The following is a 15466-nucleotide window of genomic DNA, read 5'->3' on the forward strand; positions in this document are numbered from 1 at the left end:
CTCCACATATCCTTAAGAAGTTGCGTGATTTCATTATTTTCTTTATATCATATACATCGCAAAGCCTTCGCTAGAGTTTAATTGTTCGAAACATTAGAAATATAGAAAAATGAAACAAAAAAAAAAACAAAAAAAAAAATTGAACTAAAATTTGAAATTTGTAAAATTAAGAAAATTTTATGTCATTGCCAAGAAATGTTTTAAAATAAATAAATAAAATTAAATTTGCTTTAGCTGTTGCATTAAAATTTAAAAATCAAATATGTTAAAATTGTTAAAAATTGATTTGCAAGAAAGAATTTTGCGAAAAAAAAATTATATTACAAGTTAAACCACATATTTATAAAACACTAACTAACTGATGAATTAATAAATTATTAAAATTGAATTAATATTATGCAAAGAAAAACAAAAAAAAAAAATCAGAAATGAAAAGAATATATAAAAAAAAACTTATCATCGAAATAAGTTCAATTCAAAAATTTGTTTTCAGCATTTTTTGGCTGATTTATCAAATTGAACACATACCAAGGAACGAATACACACACATCTCAGTGACTGTCTTTGAACCTAAAGTCTTATTACAAACATATTTTCTTTTCAGTTTATAAGTTAAAGTTAATAAGTTTCCTGATGCCCTGAATGCAACACTGCCTGGGGCAGTATCTTGCAGTAAAGAAAAAAATCAATTACTGTATTTTTCGGACTCTAAGACGCACATCAAATTCATAGTACGAAAAATACGGTACTATAAAGATTTTTCTCCGAGTAAAAGTCAAATTTATACATCCATGATTCTGAATATAATAAATTATAGTGAACTCGATCTAGAATCCAACAGATTAGTGAATCGAAAAACTTTCAAATTTATGGTCTAAATTAATCAGGACCGAGAATGTAAGCACCCATTAACATTAGGATGTCAGCATGGAATGCAAAAAGTCTACTGAAATTGTTAAATCTATCAAGCATGTAAGGAGGATGGAAAGCTTAAATTGCTTTGAGAATTTAATGGGAAGACGGCCATAGCTAATACGACAAAAATTTTCACCGACCTTATCGATTGACATGTCTAAATAGATCTAATGTTTCATACACTAATGATCCTGGGGATTGCCCAGGACATGGCCAAATTGAGCCACTGTTTCACCCTTGGATTGGGGTTTACCTTAATCGATCGCGAATATTACAAGTCAACTTATATATCAGAGTTCATCTTGAATGTCACGCATCCATAAATACGTCAACATTATTCTAGAATGGCACGCCATTATTAATCGAATCAGTTGACGGACATGAGTTTCACATACCGAGTAACATGATTTAATCGAGAATCTTACTTACAGGCGGCTATTATCAAATCAATCGTGCATCTTACGGGCTTGACCTTGATTTATTTGGCCCAAAACTTCACGCTTCGGCTGTGATATAGCGTAATTGAACGTAAAATTACGAATATTTCAAACACTAAGACACAACACATGTATAAGTCAATAAAGTACACCATCGAGCGGCGGACGTACCAAATTCAATTCGGAAATGCGCGCACTGGCAAATGCATGCGTAAGTCAATAAAGTATTTAATGGATCGACGGACATACCAAGTTTGATTCAGAATTTCGCGCGCACTGACTAGCATTTATGAATGGGCAAAGTGTCTGATGGGCTAAAGGATATACCAAACTCAATTCAGAATTTCACGTACCTGTAAATGTGTGTACAAGTAAATAAAGTATATCGTGAACTGGCGGACACACTAAGTTTGACTCGGAATTTCGCACGTACTGAATAACATTTATGAATCGGTAAAGTATCTCATGGACGCACTGGCCAATATATGCAAAATTAAATAAAGTATCTCATGGACTAAGGGACAAACCAAATTCTACTCGGAATTCTTAATGAATTTTCACTATACCTGAACACTAAAACTATATGAAAATTTTACATTTTACCTTAAAACATGATTAATTGATGTAATAAACGATAATAACTATAAGTCATTAATTTTCTTTTTACTTTTTTTTTTATGATTAATTTTATCTCTAAGTGGTTATAAAGTGTATTTTAGTCGCATGAATTTTTTAAATGAAATAATAATAACAATAATGCTTTTTCATTAATGGGCCTTGAAACATTGATTTGAGCAATATTTTTCGTTTTTTTTTTTCTATTGTGGTTTGCTTAAGCATATGCTTGAAAAGAGAATTTTTAATAAAAAAATAGATAAATAAAAACAATAACCATTCATATAATCCGCTCCATAGCTTTAAAAAAGACAAAAACACATACGAAACATAAACGAATACAATAAAAGTAAAAAAAAAGAATAAATAAATAAATAAATAAATAATAATAATAATTAAATTAAGAGCAAAAAAAATTTTACATAAAAAACAATATATAAAATGAGAAAAAAAATTTTTTTTTTAAAAAGCAGATAAAAACATATTTTTGGAAAAATATATAAATTTTGAAAACTAACTACATGACAGGAAACAGGTTAGAATTATCAGAAAACAAGTAACATATGGACACAAATAAAGTAAAGTACTAACCACTGAAGAAGAAAATAGAATTTAGAGCAAAAAAAAACAAAAAAAAAAAAAAAAACGAACAAAACAAAATATAATGGAAACATCCGGATAAAACAATAAACCGGATTTGGTTTTTATACACTATTGAGAAACAAAAAGAAAATCCAAAGAAACAAGGAAAACAACAAACGCATTACGGATTACAGCGATGAATCTTCTAATAACTTGGAGGAAGAACTAGGCTCTGACAACAAGGCAAGCAAACAAATAAACAAACAACAAATATAAAATACAATAAGTAATATGAGATTTTAAAACGAAAATTTTAAAAGAATTATTATAAAGCCAAAGAAAAACTCTACCGAACTATATAGATTTAAATGTATATGTATGTGTGTAATAATGTATGTATATAAATGTCTAATAATCCATTAAACGTTTAAATGTGGTAGAAAATATTACAACAACAAAGAAACAAACAAAGTTAACCAATATATGTATCTTTGAAAACTTATGAACAAAAATAAACCGGTTATCGGCTCAAGACGAATTTTTTAAGAGCCACACACTGGATATATAAAATAATTTATTCAATTTTTTTGTTTTTTTCATTTTTTATTTTTAATAAAACTAAGCACAAATGGAAGGTCTACTACGTTGGACAAAATTCGTCACCTCCAGACTTTGCTTTCTGGAACTGTTTAAAAGCTTTTTTTTATTTTTTTTTTTTTATTAAAATCACTCTTAATGTAAAGAGTTCGCAAGTCGCTTGTAGAGATTTTATGATCAGTCTGAAAAATTACTTTATTTCTCATCTTACATGCAAGTGAGCATTTCCTTACCCCCACCGATTTTCCCATATGGCTATCAATAATATGCTCGTCACCATGATAATAACGAGTTTAAATTGACGCCAGTGTAGGTATACGTAAAGTTGCCGTAGTCGAAATCTGTCTAATTACCGAAAACCATTTTATATAATTCGCAAGTTTTCTTATCTTTCTTTTGCTTCAGTTTTTAGAGACTTCCTTCTAGAAGGAGATGCTGCAATACTGATTTCTTGATCTGTCCTTACTCTGTTAATAAGCGATTACACGGAGAGACATGCAAATATTGTACCCGTGTATCGAATTACAGACAAATACTAGGCATAGGCATATGAAAAAATTTCAGGCTGATTATGGGCAAAGCACGTTATCAACAACATCTGACGCAAATGCTTCTTAAAAGTTCCAATGTTTTTAGTATGTTCAAGGTAAAAATTTGTATAGACAATAATAATTCGCCACTTTAGTTGTACTTTATTACATATGTGTTGTAGTAAAGCACAGAAGCAGCAGCATTTTGTTTGGTGATGTACGAAGTAAAATATATGTATACATATATATATAATATATATATATATATATTTTCGCAGTCAGCTGAATTATTTCCATTTATTTCCACTTTGCTACATATGTAGCGTAGTAAAAGGACAAAGTGCTCGGGTCTATTGCGCATTAAGCTTCGTCTGACAGGCGGGCATCCTACCCACTAGACGATACGATTGCCGTACAAATGACGATAATCATAAATTAAAGGAAGCAAAGTTGGCTTCGAAAGAAACTTCTCCATATTCTGGTCCCTTGTGATATTAGTCAATATTATTAGCTTATATAAAAAAATCTCTGCGGATTTTTCCGCGGGACACTGTTAATGCCTATATATATATGTATATATGGGGTAACACCCACCTGATTGTCTTAAACGCACATGTGCTTAAATTTCAGTTGACATATTTTGGTGAAGATGACTTTCTAATTCTTTGCTTCTGATTTGATTTGAAATTGGGTGAAATATCCGAAGAAATACGCAATGTAACGCTCTTTCACTATAAAAAAAATGAGACATGCCGAAGTGTTCGGTGAGAATGTTGTGAATGAACGAAGGACCCAAAAGTGATTTGCTTTATTCCGTTCCGGAAATTTCGATATTAAAGATGCACATCAGTCTGGTCTAAGAAGACGAAATTTTGCATCTGGTGGAACAAGACCGGCAAATTAGTTGTCAGGAATAGGTGAAGCACTAAATATCAACCACATGACCGTTTATAATCTTTTGAAAGAAGCAGAAAGAAACCGCGAAGACTTTTTATATGGCTCATTATTAAGGTCATCTAGTTTGTCTACCTGAGAATATCACTATGAACGAACGAATATCACGTATTTATTGAGATTGAGTACAGTAATTTTTCGGTCTGTAAAACGCAGCGGACGATAAAACTTCAAATTTTTAATATGATTTTTAGAAACATATATTTAAATGTTATTTTGCGATCAAAATTTTTCGAGTGAAAAGCAAAAGATCATTGAACAAAGTTTCGAGTATTTTTAGTTCTTGACGCTTCAGGTGTGACCTTCAAAATGTTGATTGCAAAGCAATTATTTTGTATGACATACTCCAATGTATGCAAATTCGCGATTTTTAAGTTACTTAGAAGAGGCCTCTTAAAAATCGCGAATTACTTAGAAGAAGCGATGCTAGCCCAGAAAGTATGTCGCAAGATCTGTATAAAACGCAGAATAGATTATTTATGAAAAAACGTAATTGCTTATCCCGATCTTAATAGATTACACAACTTTCTCTCAAAGAGGAGTCTTTTAAGAACGTATCCTATCTATCTATCTAACCCTTACATTCTCTATACCAAAATCATTTATGTTATGATTATAGCTTAAAGCTGCATGAAGCGAGTAATCCTTTAAAAAGTTTCTAATTTTAGACAATCTTCTCCATCTTCGCGTACTCCCGACTTAACAAATAACTATAGAGAATGCAAGAGACATAGTGTTACGATTTGTTATATTTCAAAACTGATTTGAAATTTGTGCAGAGCAAGAATGACTCATAAGCAGCAGATGGCTTTAAAAGATTGCATTTCCTTCTTGCAAATCCTTCTCTTCATACTTTCCTATATAATTGACCCGGCCGAACGGTTAAAACGTTAACATCATTTTATTATGATTGGACCAAAAGATCAAGACAGTAAGAGCATTGCATCCTACACGACTTGTGGCACAAGGGCATATTAAGTTTGCATGGCTGTATGCAACACGCAGAAAAACTTCAAATAGACCCATCTGTTATTATACCGATCGATTCAAAACCGATTTTTGCATTGATCTAAGCTCATCCGTCGATCTGTCCGTCTGTTAGCTCCCTATAGGCCGCAATTTTTGAGATATTATGATGATGTTTCGACCCAAGCACGAACGCTATTTAAAATGATTCAGATCGCACTACTTTTTCGACCACTTCTCATACAGCTTCTTGCTTTGAAAGGCCGATATATGATTAATTATAGGATGATGTACGGGATTTAATGATGCACCTTGCCCCCCTACAGCGTTCTTATTTCTTTTTGTTATGTTTTTTTGAAATCGGACTAGATCGTGATCATTTTAGTTATGCTTTTTTTTGGGGGTGGAAATTGTTTTCAAATCTTTATTTATCGAATAGAGTATTAAGAGGCTTCGTTTTTTTTTTTTTTGATTGTTTCCTTACGGATGATGGTGATTATGCTGTAATTTATCTTTAAAAGTACAATTGTAACATAATTTTTATATTATTATAGGATAAAAATCTATTTTATATTAAAAAAAGGAACGTTATTCTTTAGAGTAAAAAAGTTGTTTAAATAAATATATATATATTGGAAATAATTCGAAAAACTCATAATACGTTGAGTGAGAATTCAATTAATTAAAATTTCAAAATAAAATAAACAAAACTAAAATATTAAACGTGAACAAGTGATTTTTTTTTTTTTTATTCCCCTTATATATATATATATATATAAGAAATGTGTCTTGACATTATTAGCGGTCATTTGGTTAATCAAAAAAAAAAAAGAAACAAAAAAAAATAGAACATTAAACAGAAAATTGTGTTCAAAAGCTAAATGTGGAAGAAAAATGCAAAACTTTAACTGCCACAAAACTCAATGCTATACGAGAGTTCTTCTTCAGGCCGCTAATGACAAAATTTGAAAAAGAAATTTTATTCCCTTTATCGTAAAGTCTTTAAGAACAGCAACAACAACAAAAAGAAACTAATTGCAAAATCATTTGAAAAACGTTTTAGATTAATGTACTCAAAAAAAAAAAAAAAAAAAAACAACTCAAATATTAGTTCTCGATAATAAATTAGATAAAAGCGTTTAATCGAACTTTAGAAAGCGGTATATAACAAAAAAAATTAAAAATAAACAAATAATTACTCTTTTTTTCTCTCCGATAATAAATTAATATTAGAAAGTTAATAGACATTGAGAGAATTGAACTAAAAAAGGCTTGTGATGAGTTTTTATTTGAAAAACAAAAAAAAAAACAAAAATTAAAAAAGAAGAAGAGTAAAGAAAAAGTAAAAACATATCTAGAAAGTCAAAAATCTATTTAAAGATAAAATGATTTGAAAACGGATTTGAACACATAATATTGAAAATATGACGACATCCTTTGCTTATTACATATTTCTAATTAGGTTTATAGAGATTTATACTCTCGTGATTGTTATTAAATCAATTGCAATAACAATGCTATTCTTCAAGTCATTTTCTCATTTCCCTTCTGAAAATCCACCAACTAGTTGTATGTAATATAAACTAGCCATCATTCACTAGTCATTTTTTTCTTTTTTAATTATAATAGAATATTAGTAGACAGATGAGTTTGGATAAACTTAGAGCGCAAAGATGTTTCGTACAAAGATTTTAATAAGAAAATGAAATTAAGTGGAGGTAATAATAATAAGAGAAAAAAAATCTCCTCATTTCTAGTATTGATTATAAGTGAATATGAATTCATATTCATATAAAAATATATGTATATATAGAAAGACTAAATTTTCCTAACCTAACATAAAAATAAATAAAAAAAAAAAAATTTAACAAAAAGTCTGTAAACTATTTGTTTATCATTCAGAAAACGAAAAGAAAATGTAAAATAAACTGTAATATAAACAATAAAATAATTTAATCTAATCTATGTTTGATGGATTTTATGAAAATGTGAAAATAAAAACTTATAAATGTAAAAAACCTAATTAAACAGAAAGTAAGAAATGTTTTATTTTACATAAGATCCATCATTGATTTTATATTCTCTTTATCATCCATTCTCACCAATTTTTTGTTAATAAGTTTGTATTTATCACTTACCTTATAATAAACATCCGGTACGTATTGTTTATCAGATGATTCACGTATATAACCCAATTCGGGTGCATCTTTTGTGGGCACTAAACAATTATCTCGTACCAATGCCATACATTGGGCCGAAACAGCATAACCTTCCATATGCACTTGTTTTTTTTTATCACCTGAAATATTTAATTAAGTTTTCAAAAAAAAAAAAAAAAATAGATATATATCTACAAACACTAATGTGTACGGACCACCATTAAATACCCTACACTACAGAACAGTTATCCATACATTTTTATACAGGAAGTGGTCCAGTCCAAATAACTTTCAATAGCGTTCGTCCTTGGACCAAAACATGTAGGTACAACAAATATCTCAAATAGTGCGATCTGCAGGTTAAACATAAAAAACGGGACAGACAGACGGACAGACAAACTTGTCGGTGTAATAAAAAGTGATTCCATCTCAAGTTCACTTGGTTGTTGCAAGGATACACACAAACTTAATATATCCCTTGTACCATAAGTAGTGTGGGGTATTAAAAAAACAAGGAAAAATTAAAAAACATTTTACCCGTAACGCAAACTGTAACGAATTTCGAGCCAAAAGAACCGTTCGAAGAGTATTTGCAAGAATTTGGATGACGATTTTGTAATTCACCAGCCGTTATACATTCTTGAGCAGTTAGAAAATGAGTCTCAATACCACGCAATTGTTTAACCGTACCAGCTGCTGGATCGTCGGTTATTAAATCAGTAAATATCCAGCCAACCTAAGGAAAGGAAACAGTATGAGATTAAAATAGAATACCAGTTTTTTTTGTAGAAGTAAAAGAAGTTATTGAACTAATTAAGGAAGAAAAGCAAAATGAACTATTACAGTGATCTAGAAAAAGTTTATATATATCTGCACAAAATTAGTATTTTGTTAACATTTAAATTAAAAATCCCGTCTTTCAAGCAGTCCTCAGTATTTCATATTCAATAACACGATGCATTTAACACGTAAGGGTTCGTAGGGGTATAATATATATATGTACATATATGTATTTTGTACCCATCACTGTTATCCTAAAAATGACAAAATAAAAAACTCAATTTGCGTGCTCTATAGCATCGAGTGGGCGCGGCTGTTTTTTTGGGTTTTCAAAATAAAAGTTTTTGTCGCATAGGCGTGCAGGCGTTTTGGACGTGTCCTTGGAAACATTTAAGTAACATCCTTATGTATTTCCAACTTTGTAGGCAATATCTTCATTTTCACTAACGGGAGAAAGCTTACCGCAAGAACTACAGACAGACAAATGGATAGACGAACAAACGGACATGCATTCCAAAGTTGAAACGAAGTCATAGAGTTTGGGAAGGTATACAATGCAAAACAACAGTGTCGTACACCGGGAAAGAATTTTAGATTTAATTTATGAAACGCACTACTTTTGCGGCAGAAAGGATTCAAAGATAGTTTTCGTTGACCTTTAATCGAAAATAATTTTAGAATGAGATCCAAGCACTACAAAAAAAAAAAATAACATTTCGAACCAAAGGAAAAGTAAAGAATAGTCTATAGCAGCGTTATTTAAATGGATCTTTTTTGCTATATTTTGTGTACCTTTCTTAAACCCAAAACTTTCGCGACTTCTTCCACATCATTTATTGCCTCATCGTCCAAAAACTTTATCGAATCTCGTGTAGTTTCCTGTGGCGGCTCATAAATAGCTGCTACCTTCGCCCGTATACCCAAGGGGACATCTGTATTCATTTCATAAGTACCGTAAAGAAAACCCATACGCTGATGACCGGTAGTGCGCCAATAATTCAAAAATCGTTCTACTATATTTGTATTCTCAAACATAACGTTATCCACATGACGGTAAACTTGACGATTTAACGTAATGGCCGACGGTTGACATTTGGAACATATACCCTTAGGCCAAGGTAAGTGATCACGACAGCCAGTTTTAATGCGACAATTGATATCATCGAACACCATATACTTGCCACGATCAATACCCGAAGTTTGCTTTCGTATGTACGAGTGAAATGATAAATGTTTAATTTTATGCTCTTTCAGATATGATTCATCGTATGGTTCCATGGGCGAACAATGAACACAGCAACCATTGGAAGCATGATGGCATCTAGTGATAACAAAAGAAAACTTTTCGATTTTTTTTTTTCTCTATCTTTATAAATTTAGCGAACTTGCAATTTAGTATCTCGACCGCGTTTAATTAAACCGTCTTCTTTAGCCAAAAGTTGGTCGACTTCATCTTCTATAACAACATTGGTTTTACTAAAATTGTCCGCTAACGAACCAGAAAAGTTTTCAAAATTATCTATGCTAGCAGTACTGGTGCGCTAAAAGTATAAATACAATTATGAATTTCTAATTTCTTTTTACATAGCTATTCTTACTTACGCGAGCAGAACCACTGGCTATTTGCTTTAAATATATCAAGTCGCCATGCTTAAGCGCGCTACCGATTTGTTGCGACGAATTGGCATAAAGCTGTAAATAAAGTTATTGATTAAAAGCAAGTTCATTTTTTTTTTGGCAAAGGCATTAGAAATATCAGTCAAGTGCCGATTATTTCCACAACGATCTTTGGCCAAACAATAAATAATTTCTTATAACAGGACGAAGGGGTCTAAACAATATCGCAATTGTGAGTTGACTGTGACTTAATTCAATCTGTCAAATTACTAGCCTTCATATTGACTTGAGCTAAGCTTTGGCTTTTGACTTATCGGATAAATAAGTAGATGAATTGGGATAAATCCTTTTAAAACGAAACTAATTTTTAAAACTGCAATTATGTTCATTCTAAGCAAAGAATTAACCAGATAACGGTTTATGGCGAGTATATACGCCATGATGCGCCCGTCCGCGCATGACTGATTTCCTCAACAAATTTTATCATTAAGAATGCGTATCTGCCATAAATAATTAATTAATTACGTGGGTAAAACGAACTAAAACTTAAAAAATCTATCGCAGGCGGCTATGCTCCTAGCCTCTCAGTTTAAGCATTTTTATAAACCCTGCCACTTCCTTTGTCCGACATTGTAAAGTGCCCGTCAAAAACATGGTCGGGTTAATTGGTTTAATTAAGTGATATAACTATTGCTTAAGGGGGTAGATCACTGTAGCAGAGGTCAGAACAATTTTAAAATTTGAGGAGAGATTATTAAGCATGCTATTAAGAAAAAAAAAGTTGCTTGGACAATGGCTACATTGCAGTTAATCCCTTGAAGCATTTTGGGCTTTGCAGCAAGCAGCGCTACCCGGGAATACCGAAAATGCTAAGAAGAGTTTACTAACGGCTGAGGAAACCGCCACTAATGTATTTTATTTCTCCTTGATTTTAGCTAAAATTTAGATCATTTAGATCATTAATTGTAGTTATGGGTTGATAAGGATTACTTCATTATTTGTTTACCTCATTTGAAAAATTTCTCTCTTTAAATAAACCAAAGCCATCAATTTTGAGGACCCTTTGTACGCATTCGTAAAGTTGTTTAAAGCTGGATTTCGGTGAGATCTCAATACGTTTAATGCCTTCCGGTGATTGTATTCGAACTAACTGTAAAGATAAAGAAAAATAATGGAAAATTTATTGATAATCGAAAGACATTACAGGAGTAAATTTGAGACATGAAATATATGTTTATTCAGAATTTCTCCCTGCTTACGTAACCCTAAAAGCCATTCCATCAAAATAGTTGTATAAGTTGCTAAGCAAGTATAATATATAAATAACCAGAGTCAATTGCGTTTTCTTTCTTTGTTAAGTTACTGTTGCTTTAAAATTACATTCAGCGAGCCTTGAAAGGCATACAAAGCTTTATTATTCATTACAAACCCACAAAGCGGACCTATGTAGGCCAAGTTTGGTAAAATTAATTTGTATGTCCACGGATTCTTATCAAAGAGCATTCAAAGTTAAGGCTTTTTACCATATGAAGATTCAGTTTCCATAAAATTCGTTATATGGCAAAAAACTGCCGAAACCGATCCAACTTTTTTGCACCACTTTAGAATGCCGAAATCCTATTACTAAGCGATGTTGATCGCGAAATTCTAAAAATTACAATATTTTTTCTTACAACAACTTATCACAATAAGTCGTCATATGGAGAGGGGCCTGTCCGAACAATTTTCAATAGCGATCGTCGTTTGGGTCAAAACATCGAAATACCTCGAAAATTGCGCCCAGTAAATTGACCCCAAACTAACGTGGACAGACGGACAGACAAATTTAGATCAAAACATTATTCTGTATCGATCGGTATAATAAAAAATGGATCTATCTTAATCCTTTCTGGATTTTACAACCATCCGCACAAACTTAATATACCCTACACCACCTATGGTGGAATCAATTCTATATCTCAAAGATATCGGTATTTTATATCAAATTTTCATTATCAAACAGATTTTCCCATGCGTCAAGAATGAACGTATACTTTGTAAAGAAGCTAAGTATGTACAGTTTATGAAACTATCTTTAAGCAGTTTCTTAGGACATAACAAAGCCAATGAAGATGGTCTTGTAAATATCCGAAACAAGTACAAACGCAAATATGGATTAACGCGAATTTTCCACACTCATCACTTACTTTGCAAGTGAGTGTGAGTATACAGAACGCACACATTGTAAACCCAAGAGCATCAAGTTTTAATTTGGTTGCCGCATCAGTGTAGCATTCCAAAAGTAAAGGGTAAGTATATGGTTCACCGGACACAATCAAATTGATTGGTAAACTTACGCTATTTCAAGTTTTTATTATTTATTTTCTAAATGTGTGTTTTCTAAATGGAAAAACAAGTTCAGCACATCCACACATTCAACCTGAAAAAGCTACAAAGAAGTATCGTTTTTGAAAAGTTGATAAAGCGAACAAAGATCAATGCTTACTAAGCCCTTCGGCTAAAAGATTTACATAATTCTTATTAAATATGGGCGTGTTTGCAACGATTTAAAAAAAAAAGGAAAACAACTCAGTAGTCATTCAGGTCATATGTCTACGAATGCGGTGATGGTCAATAAGAAAAAAGTAGGAACCGAATGGTCTGATGCGACCATAGCCATCGGTGAGTGTTACGCCTACACCTTTATGCGCTTTTTACATTTTTTAATACGTTCTTGTTTTTCCAGCGCATGGTCTGGGTATCAATGTAAATCCGTAATCTGAAACAATGTTATAAAATTGCTTTTTCTCCTTTAAACCTGAGCAGCAAGACTTTATAAGTCACTAGGCGCTTCTTTGTGCTTGAGTTCCTTGACTCGACAACCTCGTTTTATTGAAAGAAAAATGACATTAACGACATTTCTTAGAACTATTGCTCCGATATCCAAGCAGTTGGAGTTAAGTGTGCCGCAGTAGATTGCGTGGAATTAATAGTGTTAATTCTCCTTGGACTATTTGATGAAAGATCACATACTGGTGAGCTATTCTTAGACGACGAAAACGGGGGAGTGTTACTACCCGTGGTTGCGATTAAATTGAAGTCTTTCTTCCAACTTAAACATCATTTTTTAATATGTACATTTTTCTTGTTTGATATAAGATTGCTTTAGTTATGTATAACAATATTCCATACAATGGTCATATGGTTTACAAATATATTTTAAAATACACTTTTATGTAATTTATTATAGCCTCATTAATAATTAGAAAAATTGCAAATCACTTTCGCATACTGCGCTCACTTTCTGATATATGACTCTTTCCAAAGTTGGCTTAGGGACGCTCTAAAAGTAATACTTTATGCATAAAAGTAAATGATTATGACTTGAGGTTCAAGCTCAGCTAATGTTCTTAATTTTAGTCGAAGAGATTGACAACAAAAAAAAAGAGAAACCAAGCTCATAATGCCAGAGAATTTGTGATTTTAATTTCGAGCAGACGGACATGCACACGTGGTTAAGTCGAGTAGTCTACTCTCTTTGTCACTATATTTATATGAGATCTCCAAAGCCTGTTTCCTTGCGTAAAAGTAGATATAAAGAAATTCAATTTCTATATGTCATCAGGAAAAGGGGCTTGTAAGTGAGATCAGAGAAATAGCAACAAACTTAGCTTCTTCGTTCGGATATAGTCTCCCGACTATTACTTTAAAAAAGCTTCGCACTATTGATAAGTTGAAGGGTATTGATCTAACTTACGACTTTTAATCACATATTATCGAAGACCCGGACCATCCCTAACCATCTGACCCCTTCGGTTCTAATTTTTCAAACAGAAAAAGAACTCTAAACACGTACTTTTACTTGACGCGTGCAATTGTAGCAGACGCAATGCGCATTTTCATTTTGCCGGCTGCTGTGAATTTAAAGAGGAAAACATATTAAGTAAATTTTTCATTTGCCTGAAAGGCCGGTTGCTTTAATTTTCATTTTTTCTTCTTTTTTCTTCCATTTTTACGATAATACCACACCAACAAACTTAAAAACTTACAAAATTTGAAGTTGATTTCGACATGTCTGCCGTGTGTATTTGTTAGATCACGGCAGCGACGAAATTTATTTTATTTTTTTTAATAGAAAACGCGTTTGAAACTGTTGCACAATTCCCTCTTGGTCACTATAACTCCTTCATATATATGTTTAGAGTTTTGCCGTTTAAATAATTTATATTTTTTCTTTTGATGTCTATCGAATTTTCTATTTAAAAAATGCAAAATAATTAAAAATTGAAACCAATGACAACAGTTTAACACTAGAAAAAAATCGCCAATTCATTAAAATGTCATAACAAAGTGTGATAACAGGGATGTTTAAATGAAAATATGTTTTCATTTATATAAGAATGCTTGTTAACACAATACGTTTTCTATTAAAGTTAGATAACAGCAAATAACAGATGGCGCTTTCATAATTTCAATTGCAATTCGAAATAAAAGTGCAACCCAGTTTATACATTTAGAGATTTAAATATTGAAATTTTGTGGCACATTTTCATGAATAAATAATTATATAATATATATCAAAATACAAGGTCTCTAGCTAAAGAGAAATGTAAAAATAAATAAAGATTTCAGCTTTCGAATGAAGTTTCCCATAAATAATTTAGATTTAACAGAGTTTTTCATTGGACACTTGTGCGTGAACACTGAAAATCTATAAACGACCTGAAGGTATTAATGGCAATCTTTAAGTCATTGTAAAGCTTTTAGCTCCTGTGGATCGGAAGAACACATATCTATTATTTCCTTCCTGATTGGAAGAGGAGAGATATACTGCAGACTTTATGCTATTTTCTTATAGGAGAAATTCTTGTGATGATTGTTATTAACAGTAAGATGATCAGATGTCTCTTTTTTAGAGAGTACTGTATCCTGCAAGTTATTTCACACGAAGGTGTTTTGCCGCAAAAAGTCTGAAGCCTGAAGTACTCGTATAAGCAATGCGCATAAAACCTGGTAAAGTAAATTTAATTTTCTTCTTTGTCTTTCAAATAAATTATAGTTAGACAGGACTCGTCATTAAGTATATACCACTTCGTTTAGTATAGTTGTTCAAACAAGGACTAGACAAAATTATACGTTACATGGGCAGAGATCGAAAAAGTGCTTCGATTGTAAGTATTTTTTATAGCTTTCATTGTTGGGCCAAAATCCAGTTGGTGTAACAAATTTCATGTAATTAACTCAAAAATTACTTGCAGATGTAAGATGAAAATGCAAGACGGACAAGCGGACGGACGGACAGACAAAGTTAGGTCTAGTCAGAATTTGTCTTTGC

The 15466-nt window shown here is 31.8% G+C and overlaps 1 protein-coding gene across 1 annotated transcript in view; it reads right to left on the reverse strand.

Moving 5' to 3' along the window:
* The window catches only part of LOC119638470 (nuclear protein localization protein 4 homolog), a 43637-nt gene extending 29201 nt beyond the window's left edge, over positions 1 to 14436 (reverse strand). The window contains exons 1-7 of the mRNA XM_038035273.1: positions 14181 to 14436; positions 11159 to 11302; positions 10138 to 10227; positions 9925 to 10076; positions 9328 to 9856; positions 8293 to 8491; positions 7735 to 7895 (exon numbers count right to left, since the gene is read on the reverse strand). Coding sequence (XP_037891201.1) covers positions 7735 to 7895; positions 8293 to 8491; positions 9328 to 9856; positions 9925 to 10076; positions 10138 to 10227; positions 11159 to 11302; positions 14181 to 14204 — 1299 coding nt within the window. The 5' untranslated portion in view covers positions 14205 to 14436. The remainder of the gene's footprint in view (positions 1 to 7734; positions 7896 to 8292; positions 8492 to 9327; positions 9857 to 9924; positions 10077 to 10137; positions 10228 to 11158; positions 11303 to 14180) is intronic.
* Between the last annotated feature and the right edge of the window lie 1030 nt (positions 14437 to 15466).

The sequence above is a fragment of the Glossina fuscipes genome, unplaced genomic scaffold (assembly GCF_014805625.2).
Source record: "Glossina fuscipes isolate IAEA_lab_2018 unplaced genomic scaffold, Yale_Gfus_2 90, whole genome shotgun sequence".
In the NCBI taxonomy this organism is placed as follows: domain Eukaryota; kingdom Metazoa; phylum Arthropoda; class Insecta; order Diptera; family Glossinidae; genus Glossina; species Glossina fuscipes.